At 29.9% G+C, this 21,280-nt stretch overlaps 4 protein-coding genes across 5 annotated transcripts; 1 reads left to right on the forward strand and 3 right to left on the reverse strand.

Annotated features, from left to right (window-relative positions):
* Window positions 1–542: 542 nt before the first annotated feature.
* LOC124943720 (uncharacterized PE-PGRS family protein PE_PGRS54-like) lies at window positions 543–2,174 on the reverse strand. The gene has a single exon (XM_047484195.1). It carries the CDS (start codon window positions 2,172–2,174, stop codon window positions 543–545), a length of 1,632 nt encoding a protein of 543 aa, XP_047340151.1.
* A 4,541-nt stretch (window positions 2,175–6,715) lies between these two features.
* On the reverse strand, window positions 6,716–8,029 carry LOC124943721 (uncharacterized PE-PGRS family protein PE_PGRS10-like). The gene has a single exon (XM_047484196.1). The coding sequence runs from the start codon at window positions 8,027–8,029 to the stop codon at window positions 6,716–6,718; it is 1,314 nt and encodes a 437-aa protein (XP_047340152.1).
* A 2,206-nt stretch (window positions 8,030–10,235) lies between these two features.
* LOC124942129 (perakine reductase-like) lies at window positions 10,236–12,566 on the forward strand. Its single transcript, XM_047482555.1, has 7 exons — window positions 10,236–10,370; window positions 10,600–10,770; window positions 10,842–11,045; window positions 11,124–11,296; window positions 11,565–11,661; window positions 11,833–11,989; window positions 12,182–12,566. The coding sequence occupies exons 1-7, from the start codon at window positions 10,320–10,322 to the stop codon at window positions 12,388–12,390; spliced, it is 1,062 nt and encodes a 353-aa protein (XP_047338511.1). The 5' UTR covers window positions 10,236–10,319; the 3' UTR covers window positions 12,391–12,566.
* A 2,005-nt stretch (window positions 12,567–14,571) lies between these two features.
* LOC124942112 (trihelix transcription factor GTL2-like) lies at window positions 14,572–16,476 on the reverse strand. Of its 2 annotated transcripts, none has more exons than XM_047482536.1 (2): window positions 15,880–16,476; window positions 14,572–15,738 (listed from the first exon to the last, which is right to left on the reverse strand). In XM_047482536.1, exons 1-2 carry the CDS (start codon window positions 16,260–16,262, stop codon window positions 14,739–14,741), a joined length of 1,383 nt encoding a protein of 460 aa, XP_047338492.1. In that variant the 5' UTR covers window positions 16,263–16,476; the 3' UTR covers window positions 14,572–14,738. The 2 variants fall into 2 exon arrangements, with proteins under 2 accessions (XP_047338492.1, XP_047338493.1); XM_047482537.1 differs by having other exon boundaries at window positions 14,572–15,735; window positions 15,880–16,474.
* Between the last annotated feature and the right edge of the window lie 4,804 nt (window positions 16,477–21,280).

The raw sequence follows: 21,280 nt of genomic DNA on the forward strand, positions 1-21,280 counted from the left end.
ATGAATAATATTTCCAATCGTTGATAGGTTGTTTTTTACTCGTATCCTCCTATTGTGTTGGTAATTTTTTCCAAGTCCATTCCGAACGAAATTATCTTTCATATGAAGAATTTCTTACATTTATCATCCCATTATTTGTACAAGTTTTATACTATTTCAGTTATATAAGTAAATTATTCATTATCATTTAACAAGATATTTTCAAACGTTGATTATCAACTTCGACTAAGAATAATTTTAATAATCGCTTAAATATTTGATACATTCTCTTCAACTTAAAAAGTTCTAAAGGATAATCAATTAAGTTTTTTTTATCTCTTAAAGACCCTTCTTCTATTTTAAGCCACTTGAAAGACTTGTGCAATAAATAGATAATATCACATTAAATGTGATATTAATTTAAATCTAGGATAAATTAACTATTTATCAAATAAATAAATAAAATATTAATAGTATACCTTACTAGTGGTCTATATAAACATTTCACTATTCTACTTACAAATAAACCATTAATAGACTAAAACAATGGCCTCATCATCTTCTCACCTTGTTATTTGGTTCCTTTTTACTATCACGTTGATACAATTAGGTGAGGCTCGTTTAGCCCGAACGGTAGATCCAGATCTACCAACGCCCAACTCACCGTCAATACCAGTCCCAAATAGTCGGGGACTACCAAATCCCAAGTCACCCTCTCTACCAGACCCAACTCCAGATACGGGAAACCCTGATCTTCCCGCATTTCCAGTTCCAATTGGCTCAAGACAACCGAATCCCGAAACACCCTCCCTACCAGACCCAACTTTACCGGGAATGCAAAATCCCAATCTTCCATCGTCACCAGTCCCAATTGACCCAAAACAACCAAATCCCGAGTCACCCTCAATACAAGTCCCAACCTTCCCAGGAACGGAAAACTCCGATCTTCCCTCGTCGCCAGTCCCAAATGACCCTAAACTACCAAATCCTAAGTCACCCTCAATACAAGACCCAACCTTCCCAGGAACGGAAAATCCCGATCTTCCCTCGTCGCCAGTCCCAAATGACCCGAAACTACCAAATCCAGAGTCACCCTCAATACAAGACCCAACCTTCCCAGGAACAGAAAACCCCGATCTTCCCTCGTCTCCAGTCCCAAATGACCCGGAACTACCAAATCCTGAGTCATCCTCAATACAAGACCCAACCTTCCCAGGAACGGAAAACCCTGATCTTCCCTTGTCGCCATTCCAAAATGACCCGAAACTACCAAATCCAGAGTCACCCTCAATACAAGACCCAACCTTCCCAGGAACGGAAAATCCCGATCTTCCCTCGTCGCCAGTCCCAAATGACCCGAAACTACCAAATCCAGAGTCACCCTCAATACAAGACCCAACCTTCCCAGGAACAGAAAACCCCGATCTTCCCTCGTCTCCAGTCCCAAATGACCCGGAACTACCAAATCCTGAGTCATCCTCAATACAAGACCCAACCTTCCCAGTAACGGAAAACCCTGATCTTCCCTTGTCGCCATTCCAAAATGACCCGAAACTACCAAATCCAGAGTCACCCTCAATACAAGACCCAACCTTCCCAGGAACGGAAAACCCCGATCTTCCCTCGTCGCCAGTCCCAAATGACCCTAAACTACCAAATCCAGAATCACCCTCAATACAAGACCCAACCTTCCCAGGAACGGAAAACCCTGATCTTCCCTCGTCGCCAGTCCCAAATGACCCGAAACTACCAAATCCCGAGTCACCCTCAATACAAGACCCAACCTTCCCAGGAACGGAAAACCCCGATCTTCCCTTGTCGCCAGTCCCAAATGACCCGAAACTACCAAATCCCGAGTCACCCTCAGTACAAGACCCAACCTTCCCAGGAACGGAAAACCCCGATCTTCCCTTGTCGCCGGTCCCAAATGACCCGAAACTACCAAATCTCAAGTCACCCTCACTACCAACCCCAACCCTTCCGGGTTTAAAACCCGATCCTCCATCGTTGCCAGTCCCAACTCCAAGACTACCAAATCTCGGACCACCGTCTCTACCCATCCCAAAGAATTCGGGATTTCCTAATCCTGGACCACCTTCACTGCCAGTCTCAAGGAATCCTGGATCACCCTCACTGCCAGTCCCAAAGAATCCTGGATTTCCAAATCCCGAATCGCCCCCTCCTGTCTCCCTCATTGCTAGACTCAATCGGCCATGAGACTACATCCCGATTCAGTTGACCAACTTCTTGATCTAAAATCACTCCTCACACCTCGCGGATAATAATAATAATAATAATAATAATAATAATAATAATAATAATATCCTTCTACTTTTTTGTAATAATGTTACATTTTAATCTTTTCTATATTTTGTCTTCAAGGCATTTATAATTAATTTTTGAAATATTCCAAGTAATTAATACACTTCAACTAAAACATTTTAACTAAAAAAATGTATAAATCAAGCCTCAATCCACAATTTCACTTGATTATTAAGGAAAAAACAAAACAGTTTATTATCAACAATGAAATACTATAATTTCATCTTTGAAAACAAAATATATAATTTATTCAAAAATATTTTGGTTATTCTCTAAATTTGGTGTCATTATATCATGAATATTTTTAATGATAAATACTTTTATATATCAATTGAGTATAAATTATAAAGTTTGAAATAATATATTTTGAGAGGACTACAACTATTTAAAATAAAACTAACAATTTAAGAAAAACAAATGTAATTGAATTACAATGATATGTGATAGATTTGATGTCTCACTAATGCATATCTCCATCCCCATGTAAATAACAAACTTTATCACCCTATTCAAATATTAAATTAATTCTTAAAATTAAATAATTTTATTATTTTTATAAGTTTATAAATAATTTTGATTTTACGATTATATACAAATATACATAAAAAAAAATTATATTTATAAATTCTAAAAATTATCTTATTATTTTAACACTTAGTTAAAATATTAAATAGTAATGAACCACAAAATTTAATTAAAAAATAAATAGAATAACAAATTTTATGTTAAATATATACTTTCATTAGTATATATAATAATAAACATAATAGCACTTTCAAAAAAAATATTAAATAAAAAATAAAAATTAAATTAGTATATCTATATAAGAAAAACAATATTTTTAATCATTAACTAATATATTTTGAGTGAAATATGTTGAATGTAAGAATTGGACTCTTCATATCATTTGAATGCTCATCCTTACTAATAAAATGTATTTTCGATATTATGTTAATTTATGCCTATTTTCTTTTTATTTTTTAATAGCATTAGAACCTAAAAATCAAACTATTATCATTAAATATAATAATTTTATTAAATATTTATTTATGTTTTTTAATATATATATATATATATATGATTTAAAATAAATTTATGTTTATATATTTAAAAATATTTATTAGTTTAGAAATAATAAAATTTATATTACATAAGAAAAAAATAATAATTTTTATATTAAATATAAGAAAATATATAATAATAACATGTACTTTTGTTATTATATTTTGATTTTTTATTCAGGTCATAATTCCATTTAAATTAAATTGTATTTAATACAAATTGAAAAGATGAGTCTATCTTTATATTTCTAAACAAATGACTTTAAAAATAATGAATACTATTTAGTAAAATTTGTGTCCTTTTTTTCTTTGCTAGGATTATAAAGAAGATATTTAGTTTTTTATTTTCAGAAAAATTACAATTATGGTCCATCGAAATACTTTATATAGTTGAATTTGAGTGGAAGTTTAATATATATATATATATATATATATATATATATATATATATATATATATATAATCAACAAACTTTTTAATCTAATTAAATTATTTTGAGAATAAATATATTTATTCACTTTATGCATTCAAAACTCATATTCTAATCATAAAAGAAAGCTACAAAGAACAAAATAACTCTATTCTTAAATTTTCATTATTTGTATGAATTTCTCATTATTTTGGCATATATGTAGATGATTTATTTTCACTTAGCATGACATTTTTCCGGCGCTGCTTAATAACCATCGGTTAAGGATAATTTTATATACCGCTCAAAATCTTTGATAAAGATTATTTTGACATTATTACATTGATTCGTTCGACTTACTCTATTTCAACCGTCATTGTTCAAAATTCAAATGAGTTTGTATTTGAAAAATCCTCAATAAATCGCATAATTGTTGTAAGTTTAGTTTTAAAAATTATTTATGCAATTTAATATCTAAATCATTCATTATTAATTTTGATTTTTTTAAATTTTATATTATATTATTAACTAATTAATATCATAACTTTTATAAATTTAATAAGAAATAATTTCTTACCTAAAAAAAAATTAAAATTTATCCATGAAATTAGTCAATTCTAAGTCTAACTATCCTAATTAATATCAAATTTTTTTATTTATAAAATTCACAAATAATATTTCACTCTTTATTAATAACTAAAAATATTTTTTTACTATAAAAAACATTTTTCCACGCATCTTATCTCTCGGGAAACCAACCACCGACTTGAATCGACTTATTATCCCTCGACAAACCAACCACAAATTCTAATGTTAACAACCTCATATTCATCGGTAAACCAATTATCAATCACCAACGACCTCTGATCTCATAACCTCACACTTTCACACTTACATTCCTCCGATCACTCGGCAAACCAAAAACTAATCCAAATCGAATTCTAATTTTGTGACTTTACGATTCTTTGTTACCAACATTTTATCCTTTGGAAATCTAACCACCAATCTTCATGTTACCGCCTCTTATTTATCGATAAACCAACTACAAATCCAAATCACACTTTCACACGCCTCTTATTCCTCGACAACCCAACCTCCAATCTCAATCACACTTTCACACATCTTTTATCCCTCGACAAACCAACCACCAATCTCAATTGATCTCTAATCTCGTTACCTCACAATCATTTATTACTAGTCTCTTATTCATTTGCAAGCCACGTCTCAATCGCACCTTCACAAGTCTTTTATCCCTAGACAAACCAACCATCAATCTCAATCACACTTTTACACGCCTCTTATCCGTCGGTAAACCAACCACCAATTCCAATCATATGTTCACAAGTCTTTTATCCCTTGGCAAACTAACCACAAATCTCAATCAAATTTTCAAACGCCTCTTATTACTCGGAAAACCAACCAACAATCTCAATAATAGTTTCACATGCCTATTATCCTTCAACAAACCAACCACCTATCTCAATAGTCCTCTAATCCCGTGAATTCACGATCCTTTGTTATCGACCTTTTATCTTTCGATAAAGCACATCACAATCACTTTAACACGTCTTTAATCCCTAAGAAAATAAACCACAAATCTCAATCGACATTTAACCTCGTGATCTCACACTTTGGTCAATCAAATATTTGATTCATATTTTTTAACCACTCTTAAATGGTATCGGCCTATTATCCCTCGACAAACCACATCTCAACCAAACTTGGCTAATGTTATATATGTTTTATTATGTTGCAAGTTCAAAACATACGTATAACATTTTTAATTTTATTTTTAACCGTTTCAATTTTTTTAGTGGGTGAACCCACGATCCGACCCAAGTATTCATTTACTCAAACACACACATACACACACACACACATATATATATATATATCTAAATTTATCATAACTCTTGACCCGACAAACCAAAAAAATTCAAAATAAGCATTATTATAGAGAGCGGGAATTTGATGTCATGAATGGTGTCGGTAATGATATGCCAACACATAATTGAACTTAAATCTAATATGAGAGAAAAATTTCATTTTTCAAGTCTAATCACGTGTTGGCACATCATTTCCGACAACATTCATAACACAAAATTCCCGCTCTCTATCATTACTCTGCATGCATTCAAACTCAGATTCTGATTACATGTTTTAGATTATGCATTTGACTAATAAGATATCTATTAATATCTCTTTATATTAAGTTTGTTTAAGGCAGGAAAAAAAAGTTAAAGAGTTAATTTTTTTTAGCTTCTTAGTCCCATTTATATTTTAATGACTCGTATTTAAGTTATATTGCACTTTGTTCGGTTCGACATCTTATTACTTGAATATAAGTTTTCATCTCGAATTTTTGTAATATGAATAATATTTTCAATCGTTGATAGGTTGTTTTCTACTCGTATCCTCCTATTGTGTTGGTAATTTTTTCCAAGTCCATTCTGAACGAAATTATCTTTCATATGAAGAATTTCTTACATTTATCATCCCATTATTTGTACGAGTTTTTTACTATTTCAGTTATATAAGTAAATTATTCATTATCATTTAACAAGATATTTTCAAACGTTGATTATCAACTTCGACTAAGAATAATTATAATAATCGCTTATAATATTTGATACATTCTCTTCAACTTAAAAAGTTTTAAAGGATAATCAATTAAGTTTTTTTCTTATCTCTTAAAGACCATTCTTCTATTTTAAGCCACTTGAACGATTTGTGCAATAAATAGATAATATCACGTTAAATGTGATATTAATTTAAATCTAGGATAAATTAACTATTTATCAAATAAATAAATAAAATATTAATAGTATACCTTACTAGTGGTCTATATAAATATTTCACTATTCTACTTACAAATAAACCATTAATAGACTAAAACAATGGCCTCATCATCTTCTCACCTTGTTATTTGGTTCCTTTTTACTATCTAGTTGATACAATTAGGTGAGGCTCGTTTAGCCCAAACGGTAGATCCAGATCTACCAACGCCCAACTCACCGTCAATACCAGTCCCAAATAGCTGGGGACTACCAAATCCCAAGTCACCCTCTCTACCAGACCCAACTCCAGATAAGGGAAACCCTGATCTTCCCGCATTTCCAGTTCCAATTGGCTCAAGACAACCGAATCCCGAAACACCTTCCCTACCAGACCCAACTTTACCGGGAATGAAAAACCCCAATCTTCCATCGTCACCAGTCCCAATTGACCCAAAACAACCAAATCCCGAGTCACCCTCAATACAAGTCCCAACCTTCCCAGGAACGGAAAACCCCGATCTTCCCTCGTCGCCAGTCCCAAATGACCCTAAACTACCAAATCCTAAGTCACCCTCAATACAAGACCCAACCTTCCCAGGAACGGAAAATCCCGATCTTCCCTCGTCGCCAGTCCCAAATGACCCGAAACTACCAAATCCAGAGTCACCCTCAATACAAGACCCAACCTTCCCAGGAACAGAAAACCCCGATCTTCCCTCGTCTCCAGTCCCAAATGACCCGGAACTACCAAATCTTGAGTCACCCTCAATACAAGACCCAACCTTCCCAGGAACGGAAAACCCTGATCTTCCCTTGTCGCCATTCCAAAATGACCCGAAACTACCAAATCCAGAGTCACCCTCAATACAAGACCCAACCTTCCCAGGAACGGAAAACCCCGATCTTCCCTCGTCGCCAGTCCCAAATGACCATAAACTACCAAATCCAGAATCACCCTCAATACAAGACCCAACCTTCCCAGGAACGGAAAACCCTGATCTTTCCTCGTCGCCAGTCCCAAATGACCCGAAACTACCAAATCCCGAGTCACCCTCAATACAAGACCCAACCTTCCCAGGAACGGAAAACCCCGATCTTCCCTTGTCGCCAGTCCCAAATGACCCGAAACTACCAAATCCCGAGTCACCCTCAATACAAGACCCAACCTTCCCAGGAACGGAAAACCCCGATCTTCCCTTGTCGCCGGTCCCAAATGACCCGAAACTACCAAATCTCAAGTCACCCTCACTACCAATCCCAACCCTTTCGGGTTTAAATCCCGATCCTCCATCGTTGCCAGTCCCAACTCCAAGACTACCAAATCTCGGACCACCGTCTCTACCCATCCCAAAGAATCCGGGATTTCCTAATCCTGGACCACCTTCACTGCCAGTCTCAAGGAATCCTGGATCACCCTCACTGCCAGTCCCAAAGAATCCTGGATTTCCAAATCCCGAAACGCCCCCTCCTGTCTCCCTCATTGCTAGACTCAATCGGCCATGAGACTACATCCCGATTCAGTTGACCAACTTCTTGATCTAAAATCACTCCTCAATAATAATAATAATAATAATAATAATAATAATAATAATAATAATAATAATAATGTTACATTTTAATCTTTTCTATATTTTGTCTTCAAGTCATTTATAATTAATTTTTGAAATATTCCAAGTAATTAATACACTTCAACTAAAACATTTTAACTAAAAAAATGTATAAATCAAGCCTCAATCCACAATTTTACTTGATTATTAAGGAAAAAACAAAACAGTTTATTATCAACAATGAAATACTATAATTTCATCTTTGAAAACAAAATATATAATTTATTCAAAAATATTTTGGTTATTCTCTAAATTTGGTGTCATTATATCATGAATATATTTTAATGATAAATACTTTTATATATCAATTGAGTATAAATTATAATGTTTGAAATAATATATTTTGAGAGGACTACAACTATTTAAAATAAAACTAACAAATTAAGAAAAACAAATGTAATTGAATTACAATGATATGTGATAGATTTGATGTCTCACTAATGCATATCTCCATCCCCATGTAAATAACAAACTTTATCACCCTATTCAAATATTAAATTAATTCTTAAAATTAAATAATTTTATTATTTTTATAAGTTTATAAATAATTTTGATTTTACGATTATATACAAATATACATAAAAAAAATTATATTTATAAATTCTAAAAATTATCTTATTATTTTAACACTTAGTTAAAATATTAAATAGTAATGAACCACAAAATTTAATTAAAAAATAAATAGAATAACAAATTTTATGTTAAATATATACTTTCATTAGTATATATAATAATAAACATAATAGCACTTTCAAAAAAAATATTAAATAAAAAATAAAAATTAAATTAGTATATCTATATAAAAAAACAATATTTTTAATCATTAACTAATATATTTTGAGTGAAATATGTTGAACGTAAGAATTGGACTCTTCATATCATTTGAATGCTCATCCTTACTAATAAAATGTATTTTCGATATTATGTTAATTTATGCCTATTTTCTTTTTATTTTTTAATAGCATTAGAACCTAAAAATCAAACTATTATCATTAAATATAATAATTTTATTAAATATTTATTTATGTTTTTTAATATATATATATATATATGATTTAAAATAAATTTATGTTTATATATTTAAAAATATTTATTAGTTTAGAAATAATAAAATTTATATTACATAAGAAAAAAATAATAAATTTTATATTAAATATAAGAAAATATATAATAATAACATGTACTTTTGTTATTATATTTTGTTTTTTTATTCAGGTCATAATTCCATTTAAATTAAATTGTATTTAATACAAATTGAAAAGATGAGTATCTTTATATTTCTAAACAAATGACTTTAAAAATAATGAATACTATTTAGTAAAATTTGTGTTTTTTTTTCTTTGCTAGGATTATAAAGAAGATATTTAGTTTTTTATTTTCAGAAAATTACAATTATGGTCCATCGAAATACTTTATATAGTTGGATTTGAGTGGAAGTTTAAAATATATATATATATATATATATATAATCAACAAATTTATTAATCTAATTAAATTATTTTAAAAATAAATTCAATTTATGCATTCAAAACTCAGATTCTAATAATAAAAAAAGCTACAAAGAAAGTATTTTGTTTTACATATGGAAGACCTCTTACGGGTAAGTATCTTCTCATTATTTGTATGGATTTCTCATTATTTTGGCATATATGTAGATGATTTATTTTCACTTAGCATGACATTTTTTCGACGCTGCTTAATAACCATCAGTTAAGGATAATTTTAACTACCGCTCATAATCTTTGATTAAGATTATTTCGACATTATTACATTGATTCGTTTGACTTACTCTATTTCAACCGTTGTTGTTCAAAACTCAAATGAGTTTGTATTTGGAAAATTCTCAATAAATCGCATAATAGTTCGATCAATTCCATTAAAAGTTTAATTTTAAAAATTATTTATGCAATTTAATATCTAAATCATCCCTTATTAATTTTGATTTTTTAAAACATTATATTATATTATTAACTAATTAATATCATCACTTTTATGAATTTAATTCTAAAAAAAATTTAAAAATTTATCCATGAAATTAGTCAATTCTAAGTCTAACTATCATATCCTTCTAGATTAAATAGATCATTTTGATTCATCTCTAACTATAACTCAAGAGGTGGAGGTAGAAGGAAGCAACGGAAGGGAAGAAAGTCTCAGATTAACAATGGCAACTATAGAAATGCCTAGAATCAAACTTGGAAGCCAAGGTCTCGAGGTAAGATCGCAATGAAACCGATTCTCATTTTCAAATCCTTTTAATCTGATCGATTCTAATACGTTTGTGTTGTATTGATCGTTTGATTGATGGGTTTGAACATCAGTCAGCTTAGGCTTACGATTATTACATTAATTGAAAGAATTTCATCTGACTGACTTAACCTTCAGATTTTGCATCCTTAGTGGCTTGATTTGTCTAAACATCGTCTTAATGGTTGGTTGATTAGGTCTCAAAAATGGGTTATGGTTGTATGGGTCTTACTGGAATTTACAACTCTCCTCTTACTGAAGAAGATGGCATTGGAATGATCAAGTATGTATTTAGTAAAGGAATTACCTTCTTCGATACATCAGATGTGTATGGTGTTGATCATACCAATGAAATTTTACTGGGAAAGGTAATTGTCTGTCAGTTTTAACTTGTAATTCCATAATTTGAAGTTGAAATCTTCATATTTTCCCTGTGCAGGCACTGAAGCAACTTCCGCGAGAAAAGATCGAATTAGCTACAAAATTTGGTATCTTCAAGATAGAACCTACAAAAGTTCATGTAAAAGGAACTCCTGAATATGTTCGTTCTTGTTGTGAGGGTAGCTTGAAGCGGCTTGACGTTGATTATATTGATCTTTACTACATACACAGAATTGATACATCAGTTCCAATTGAAGAGACGGTGAGTACAGTTAGTTCATGACAGTCTATTTAGAGTTTCTTATAAACATTTGATTTGATTTTAAATGTTGAAGAGCAGATGGGTGAACTAAAAAAGTTGGTTGAAGAGGGTAAAATAAAATACATTGGATTATCTGAAGCATGCCCAAGCACGATAAGGAGGGCTCATGCTGTTCATCCCATTACTGCTGTACAAATGGAGTATTCCCTTATGACTCGTGATATTGAAGAAGAAATACTCCCAGTTTGCAGGTTTCTTACCTTCTATCTCTACATCTTCAGCACTTGGTAAATTAGATGTAACATCTTAAGATGAAAGAATAAACTATTTGGGTTAAATGACTAAAATATCTGAAATGATTAATGATGTGATAATGGGTTATCATCAAACACTCTAAGAAGTTGAGGTCTAAGGTTTTGGATCCTCACTACGAACACCTTAATTTAAATGTGGGTTATTAAGGCCAACAAACAAGGTCTTATATGAAACACGAACCTTGATTCATTTTTGGTTTGTTAGGGAACTTGGAATTGGTATAGTTCCATACTCACCGACTGGTCGTGGCTTCTTTGGTGGAAAGGCAGTAGTGGAATCTCTACCTTCAAATAGTTTTCTGGTACAATTCTTATATTGCTTGCCTTTTTCATATATTGAGCCTGTTTTGAAATTGTCAAGGCATGATCTAGATTATTTGAAAAAAAAACATAATCAAGATGAGAAATCATGATACCATATAGTAGTTAAGGTCTAACAAATGACATATTTTCCCTTGTACTATTATTATCAGCTATCACATCCCAGGTTTACAGAGCAAAACTTGGAACACAACAAAACCTTTTATTACAGATTAGAGACATTGGCTAAAAAGCATGGCTGCACTCCTATTCAACTTGCACTTGCATGGGTTCTTCATCAAGGAGCTGAGGATTTGGTACCCATCCCTGGTCAGTGAGTTATTTTTGTTACTTTTTAAAATATATATATGTTGAAATTAAACAGAGTATGAATCGCAAAAGAGATTCGTACTGAAAACAAAAACAAGCAAGATGAGAAATCAAGCATACCCTGCTAGTTATCGATATTCCTTGGTAATAATTTAGTTCAACATTTTTTAAGTTAGGTTAAAAACTATACAGGAACAACCAAGGCTAAGAACCTTGATGAGAACATTGGTGCGTTGAAGTTAATGAAGTTAACAGAAGATGAATTGAAAGAGATTTCTGATGCAGTTCCTGTTACTGAGGTTGCAGGGAAGACTACATATGAAAACCTTTACCGCGTTTCTTATAAGTTTTCGGAGACACCTCTACCTGTTCCTTCTGAAAATCAGGCTGACTTACTTTGATTTTCTTTGGTAGTTTATTGTGTTTCTGCATTCTGCCATATGAACTGGCATTTTGTTTTTTTAAAGGGGATACAAGCAATCCAATGGCCTCACTAAAAACACTTTATATCTATGTATGGATCCAAATATGTTGTAAGCTAAACTTAGAGCTTGTTTTGAAGTTTTTTTTTTCATTTTAAATTACAAAATATATTCAGACACAATTATAAATGAAATTTAACCATCACAAGTAGTCTAAAGTGTTCTTATTACCATATTTTTTTATACTTCATAGTATATTTGTATACAGTTAATGTTATTGTTTAAATTTTAATATTTAGTGGAAACTGAAAGTCAAATAACAAATTTATATTTAAAAAAATTGTAAGTGATAATATTTTTGATGTTCTGTGACAATTTTTTTCATGTTAGTTTATTATTCTTTTTGTTTTAATTATGGAAAACTAGCCAACACCCACCGCACCCGCTTAACCAAAAGCAATTTGCCGCTTAACCAAAAGCAATTTGAAATGGAAAACCTGTAACATTTTGGATTTCAAAAAGCTATAACATTTTGGTCTCTTAAGCTGATTATTGATGTATTTTAACTTTGTAACTCATGTGATCACACTAAATTTATGTAGTTGGGCTGAAATGTTTTAACAGTATGACTTGAAATTTATGCGAAGGTAATGCATAAATTAAATGAGTGACTTTGAAGCACTAAACAAAAGGTTGAACGTCAAGACTATCACAGAGAGGCGTAGTAGAGTGTGTGAAGAGTTTTTTCCGCTAAAATATTAACATAGTCATGCTTAAAAGATGCATATGTATGCGAAGATTCCGCCGAGATGATGTCAAATATTTAACTTTTTAGTAAGTTGGTCTGAAATTAAGTTGGATATCTGTTCATTTTGACACAATCCGATACTAAAAATATTGGTTTTGAATTTGGTCAAGAAATGAAATAGGCCTAAATATCTGACATGTGTGGAGGCCCTTTTCACCCTGTAGGATCCCTAAGTGAAACAACGTTTTCATCATCCAAAACGTTATCTTTTCGAAAAGTTGGACCTTAAGTTTTGATCTAATGCATCGTAAAATATCATCATTGAGAGATCATTGCAAAACAAATAAGTTGTGACATAATTGTCGTTCTACACCGACAATCAACGTTGGTACTTGGTACTCTAAGTTAGGGGTAAGCATGGAGTAATATGAAATTCAATCCAATTCGAATCCGAAATACTATTTCGAATTAGATTAAGTATCTATTGAATTAAATTCGGATTGAATTAAGATTATCCAAATTATTGAAACTATCTAAATAAAAATATATTTTTCAATTTGTTTTTTTTTTAAATTTCAACTTAATATAATATATATTTATTTATTTCTCATCACTTAGTAAAAAAAATATTTTTTTCTTCAAATTCTAATTTCTTTAATTAATGAATCAAAAGATTTGAAACTAACTAATTAAAGGTTTTAGTAAAAAAACTATTTAAATAAACAAAAATAATTATATCATTAAAATTTTAATAATATTTTTATATAATTAAAATAATAAATATAGGTTATAAGAGAGATGTTGAAAAACATATAGGTTATGACATACCGACCATGAACACTAGGTTGCTAATAAACAAATTAAGTAGGTCTCCCTGCTAGTGGCAAATTTTGACTTTCTCATTCTTATGTAATAAAAAGTTTTTTTTTTTTTTTTATGAACTCAAACTAATTAAAAATTAATTTTTTTTATTCTAAACTATTAAGTTACACATTTTTATATTAAAAAATTTAATAAATAAAACTAAAATTTTTATTTATTTTTTTTGTATTAAATGGGCTGCTCTAGTCCGTGGACTTGCCGAGCTTACCCTAAAGCCGACCTTATTCCCGCTAGTTTGAGAGTCAATAGATATTGTATTAATGAAAATAGTTTTATTGGGATCAATGAAAGATACCCAACTAATTCCCATTTCGTAATCACAATACTTACAAGTTACTTGTTTTTTATAATAAAACAAAATTGAGATTAAAATAACATAATCTAATAAAACAATAGTACTAGTTTAGGAGTAACTTAAACATGAACCTTCAAAACCTGAAGGCTGAAACTGTCGGTGCCAATAATTTATTTATTTATTTATTTATCTATCACTCCTTCCTATATATCATATTGTCATTATTGCAACACAAAAATAAATAAAAAATAAATAAGGTACTATTACCAGATATACTACTGAAAAGGCAGCCTTAAAAAAACAGTTACATACATCTCCATCAAAATCACACTCATGAACATACAAATAAACTCTTACAATCCCACTTAAGAATCTTGACCTAATTAAGATAATAAATAAACCCTACAATCCAATATGATCTTCTTCATCATCATTATGATCATCATAATAATCATCATTAATGCCATTTCCATTGTTGGTTTCCGTTAAAGAATGGTTTTCCGATGGTGGTTGGCCTAGGGAGGAGGTTTGGTTGTATAAGGTGCTAAGTTGATGAAAATAAGGACAAGTCCTAGAATCAACTGACCTCTTCTTGTTAGCATCCTTTGTTTTCCTATAATATTTGTTTATGTTCTCCCATTTCTCTTTGCATCTTTTTGCACTTCTATTGTAACCCAAATCCAACATTCCTTTTGAGATTCTCTCCCATAATGGACCTCTTGCTAATCCTTGTTTCTCATCTCTATAATGGTTACTTCTTAGGTTTATCAAAGCAAGAACTTCTTCTCTTGGCCATCTCTTGCTTGTGTCGATGTCCTTTTCGGTGTTTGGACCGGTAGAAGATGACGAGGCGGCTTCGAGTTTGTTGTGGTGATTAGGGTTTTGTGAGTTTGACGTGAATTTGTTTAAGAATTCGATAATTTTCGCTTGTCTTTCTTTGGCAATGGCGTGTTCTTTGGCTCTTGATTCGATCTCTTTGTTGATTCTTTCGGTCTCTTGTTTCTTCCAAGCTTCTTCTTTTGCGATATTTTCTTCATCTCTTTTTAACATGTCTTGTATAAGCTTGTTGTTGAGTTCTTCTTGTTGGACCAACATTTTGTTAACAATTTCTTCGAAGAATTGTTTTATCTTTTTGAATTTCTTCTTCTTAGATGATCTCTTCCTCTTTTCGCCTTTTGTTTGGTTTCTTCTGTCTTGTTCTTGTTGAGCATTTTCTTCTGATGGATCCTCTTCTTCTTCAAAAGGAGGGTTTTGATCAACATGACAGATCTCTTCAAGTTCACTAAAGAATCTATATTTTTTTGTGTAAGTGACATTGTTACTCAAATGTTGGCTTTCTTCTTCAAATTTCTCCTTGCACTTTTCCGGACTTCTCTTGAATCCAATCTCTGCTAGCTTCCTGCTTCCAAGTTCCAACCAAATCATAATGAATTATAATACTTGGAGAAAAACCCTAATGCAACAAACATTAGGGAAGAAGAAGAAGAAAGAAACCCAATAAATTTTTAGCATTTTTTGAAAACTTGAGAGTTTCTAGATTTACCTTGAAACATGGTTCCATGTGAAATCAGGGAACCAATTCTCCATGTTGGATCTAATTCTAAGTAGCTCAAGAACTTCATCATTAGTCCACCGATCATCTCTCTCGATTTCCAAACCGGATGAAATCATCTGGCTTTGGCTTTGGCTTTGATGATCTTGATCATTCTTGTGATGCAATTGGTGTAATAGAAATTGAGATTGTAAATGGAGATGAGAAGGGTAGTTTGGATGATGATCAAAGAGTGGGAAGTTGGCCGTTGTTGAAGAGAAGATAGAGGGTGGCAGTTGCGTGGTCGTCGACGGCGGCGGCGGAGGAGGAGACGGCTGAGGTCTAGAAGATGCTATGAATTGATGGAAATGTTCTTGCGGCATTTCATCAAACATTTTGACAATGTGTGAATTGCAAAACCCTAGTGGTTTTTTTTCTTTTTTAATTTCTCTGTTTACCCACCTCACCTTTCAACTAGCTCCTTCTTCTTCTGATGATGATGATGAATTTAATGGCCAAGAACATTACAGAAAGAAAGAGAAAGAAGGAGAGAGAGAGAGATTTCATGTTTGGTTTGTCTTTTATGGGCAGGTGGGATGACAGTGTATTTTAAAAAAAGGGTGAAGGAAGAAGATGGTACAGTTCTATGAGGGGGAAGACAGAACCAGACAGAACCCTCCTATTAGGCGTTACTCGCACGTGTTTCTGACACACGTGGGCTGTACAGTACGCCTATATGTCTCTCAATAAACTTATTATTTTTGCTCTTGTTTGTTTTCATTAATTAACTTTAACTTTCTATTAGGGTTTATTCCAAATTGATTATTTGATGGTCTTTTTTAAGGTTTTGTCCAAAAAATATTGTTTGATTAGGGTTATTTTAGTAGTTTGATAACTTTTTTTGAGTTTTTAATTTGTTGAATAATATAAATGTTTTTTTTTTATATTTAAAGTTCAAAATTTATAAATATTAGATAAAGGGTATTTTAGTAATTTAAATGATAAAATTGGTGATTTGATAGTTAGAAAGATAATAATTTGATATAGAAAAAATTTATTTAAAAAATGGTATGAAATGCCAAAATATCTCTAAAAATCCAAAAAACGAGTTTTTAGAACTTGTTCGGTTTGAGTTTATTGTAATTTTGGGAAGTATGGTATTTTTTAATAGGACTTTTAAGGGTATTTAATATAAACTTAGATAATTTTCTAAGCATATTAGATGTTCTCAAACAATTTGAAATATGTCTATCCTATTTAGAATCACCAAAAACTCAATACTTAAGAACAAAATATGCACAAAAGATTCTAAAATTTTGAAATTGGGCGTTCCATTTTTAGTAGTACAAATCAATCTAGAATCATTGGATAACTCGTTTAAAACCGAATTATATCATTCAATTGAACAATATAAAGCTAGAACACTAAAATGCAATTTGTTCTTCCAATCGTTTTATTAGCACGACAAACAGAGACTTCTAACTCCAAAACTCAGAAAATTTGAAAGCTCCAAAACTTGAGAATTAGCGATTTTGAATTCTGGGCTCTCCCTCTCTAACTCTAATTTTCGCATCGTAATAACCTCTTGGAGGTGTTAAAGTCAGCCCAACCTCGAGCCAATCTATAAACGACTTTAACTTCTCAAAAATAAACCAAAAATTCATAGGGAAAGTTGTTCTTTTCCGGTCTCTGATTTCGTGTAGGAGCTTTGAGGAAATGATCACATTCCCTTCTTGATTCATTCGAAATAGTCCACAAATGATCATTTGAGCTTTTTCTAAAAACAAACTCGTTTTATGTTGCGTCACACGAAAAAAATGACGTTACGCATGAGGCTAGTCACGCGTTCGACGTTCTCCCATCGCCATTGGGCATCTCACATTCGTTGACTGTGAACGGGCCTATTGACCCTTCAATTCGTTTGCCTAGGATTCCGCCTTGACCGTTGGGTTGGATGCTTGTCTACTGCGCTTGGGTCCATCCACAGTCTGAACTCATTTTGGGTATGGGTGCCTTGCTACACCTAGGCCATATTTGATTTTTTTTATCTACAAATAAAAGACTAACAAACAAGAAACAAGATTAATTAATAGATAAAATTCAAATTTTTAACACATTTAGTTTGTTTGAATTATTTGTATTGTTTTTACATTTTATTTAAATTATTTCAGAATTTAATTATTTTGGAGTTTAATTGATTCAACATAGTCTCCAAATTATTTATTTACTTTAATATCGTGCAATGAATCTCTATATGAATATTTTCTATGAAATTATTTAAAATAAAATCTATTTAAAAAATGTGGGTGCCTATCGGATTTAAAATTAAATAAATAAAAGTTTCAAATTTTGAGTAAAATAATTAAATATATAAATACAAAAGCTATTTTAATATTATATTTATAAAAGAATAAAAAATTAAATAGTGAGTTATTTATAATTAAACATAAATAATAAAAAAAATAAAAAAAATATATTATAATAAAAGAAATGTTAAAAAACATCTAGTATTAAGATTAAAAATAAAATAATACACATATAAATATATATATATATAATATTAATTAATAAATATTAAAACTAAAAATTAAATAAGCTTAAGTGATTAAACTTATCAAAGTTAGTGTATCAAATAAATTAAACAATTTAATAAATAATCTAGAGAGAATGAACTGAAAATAAGTTAAATCAAACAAATCCTATAGCTTGATTGATTTGCATATTCTTTGTAGCAAATTTATAACTCAATTCAATTCTGGAATTATAATATTAAAATAAATTCCTTTTTCTTTTAAATAATTTAAATTTAATTATAATAATTTATTTTGAATTTATAATTCAATTTTTTTAAGCAAACAAAGTCACAAGGGAAGAAGAAAGAAGATGTTAATAAATGGCAGGACACGTGAATGGTTCATGCAGAAATGCAGAGTGATGGGACCAATAATAATTATTATTATTATTATTTTTATAATTATTTATTTTATTAATTAATTTACACAAAATGCCAACCTAGGAGTTAGGACACACAATCTTTTTATTTTTTTTTAATTTTTTTTAATATTTGTTTTTTTCTCTTATGTGTACTTCTTTTCATCACAACCGTCCATTATGAAATGAACATCACTCACTGAATAGATGCTCTATCAGTAACCGTCCTTTCGTATTCGATCCCGTTCATGACTAGATTTCAACTTTCAAACTTTTTTAATTATTTTTTATTCAATTATTATTTTAGGTTCAAATTTGATTTTTTTTTAATTAAATTAATTTTGAATTTATCATATTATAATTTAACTAACACAATTTAAATTCATTAAAGTTTTCTCACACACATTAATGAAGTGGGTCAATCTTTAATTGAAGATAATATTTCAATATCTTAATTAATTTAGGGTATTTATAAAAATAAAATATTAACTTTTTTTTTTCAATTATTCTCACACTTACACATTTTTAAGGAATTTAAAATCGTATTATGCAGTTTTGAACCGGTATATCTTGTAAAAAATAATTACGTCCAAATTGGTGTAATATATATAGAGTTATGTAGTTATAAAATTGTGTGGAAAATAAATATTAAATTTATCTTTTTCTTTATAATTTATTAAATATTTATTAAGATTACACATTTTTTTAACTATTCAAACCAATTTCTATAAATTAGGAGGCATAGATTTCTAAAAAAAATGCTTAATTTTTAAAAAAATAGATCATTTCATTTAAAAGCTAAAAAATCAATATAAATAAAAAATTATACATTAAAATAAGAAACTGACATTTACTTATTTGGGAAAACTTCAAATAACTAAAATTTGATTGGTTGAACAAGTAAGAACAAAATAAAGACAATTCTAATAAGTTGAAATTTTGAGCTTAAATTTTTTGTTAAAAATTTATACAGATTTTTTAATTTTACAGATTGAAAATTAATAATTTAAATGTCATTACCTATTTCGCAATGTTATTATATATAAAAAGTTGTCAAATTAGGTGTAAATTTGCTATATGAAGACTTAGTTGCAATTAATGTTATAAAATCTTGTAAAATCCATGTTCTTGAAACACAATTTGTAATTTTTAGTTTAAATGTGTTATACTATTTTGTAAATAATATATTATATAAAATAAGTGATAAATATATGAATAAAAAATTAAAATTAGATTCTTTATATTATTTATATTTGATTACTTATTCCATTAAAGTTGAAAATGGTAAATTGGTAGCAATGTTGTAACTTTAAAATTTTTGTGAAAATCTAAAATATTAGTGATAATATATATATATATATATTTTTTTATATTATAAGTTAGAATTTTTAATTTCCAAAAAAACATATTCAACCACATCAAATAATTTTAAAATTTTAATGATTGTTTTAACAACATTTTGGCTTTGTTCGGTATAAATTATTTAAATAATTTATAACTCAAAAACATCATATCTCTCTCATCCATCACACAATTCAATTCATTACTCAAAATACTAAAATACTCTCTATTTTAAATTATTATTTTTTATTTTATCATTATATATTAATACTTTTTAAATCTTTTCATCAAAAATATACCTACCTAAAAATCATCACCAATCATTTAAATAGTTATTTAAATAACCCGACTCCGAACAATGCCTTTCTCGATATATATCATTTAGTGGTAAAAATTGATTTAATATTTTAGTTGGAGTTTAAGTGATTTTTTTTCCAAATTTTATATATTATTTATTTTAGTTGTGAATTTTTATAGTGATAATTAAACAAACAAAATGAAACATATGGGCATTAAGTATTAAAACAGTTGGTGGGCAATATTATTGCTTGTCAATTATTTGTAGAAAATTAGGTGAAAGATTTGTGTTCCAAAAACATGGAACATGCATGCATGCAAACCAACCACCATTCCACTCAATTATGTAAATAGATTTGATTCATCTTCTTCACCTAAATCTAATTAAATATTTGCTAGGTGTTAGGTCATTTCATTCTAAGTTGGTATTCTTACTTATCGATCTGATTTTCTTATACGCGTCAAATGGTCTAATCAGCCACGTCATATAGACAATTTTTCCATTTTTACAACAATTTTTTATTTTAGATTTTAAGATAACATCAAATGTCACGTAATAACATCTAAAATAGATAATAAACTCATTTTTTTTAATTAGGTTGAACATAACATCAAGTGTCACGTAATAACATCGGAAATAAATAATAAACTCAAAAAAATGAAAAGTATGAACTATAATCATAATTTATAATTAAGTGTGACAATGACCATCGAAAACTTAAAAACAATTTGAAACTTCCAAAACGATAACCCAACAATAGTTAATCAAAATTGATTCCATTCTCATCGAAACAAAAACAAAATGATTATAAAAAAGTCGGGAAAACTCCAACATACCTCTATT

The sequence above is a fragment of the Impatiens glandulifera genome, chromosome 6 (genome assembly GCF_907164915.1).
Source record: "Impatiens glandulifera chromosome 6, dImpGla2.1, whole genome shotgun sequence".
Taxonomy (NCBI): Eukaryota; Viridiplantae; Streptophyta; class Magnoliopsida; order Ericales; family Balsaminaceae; genus Impatiens; species Impatiens glandulifera.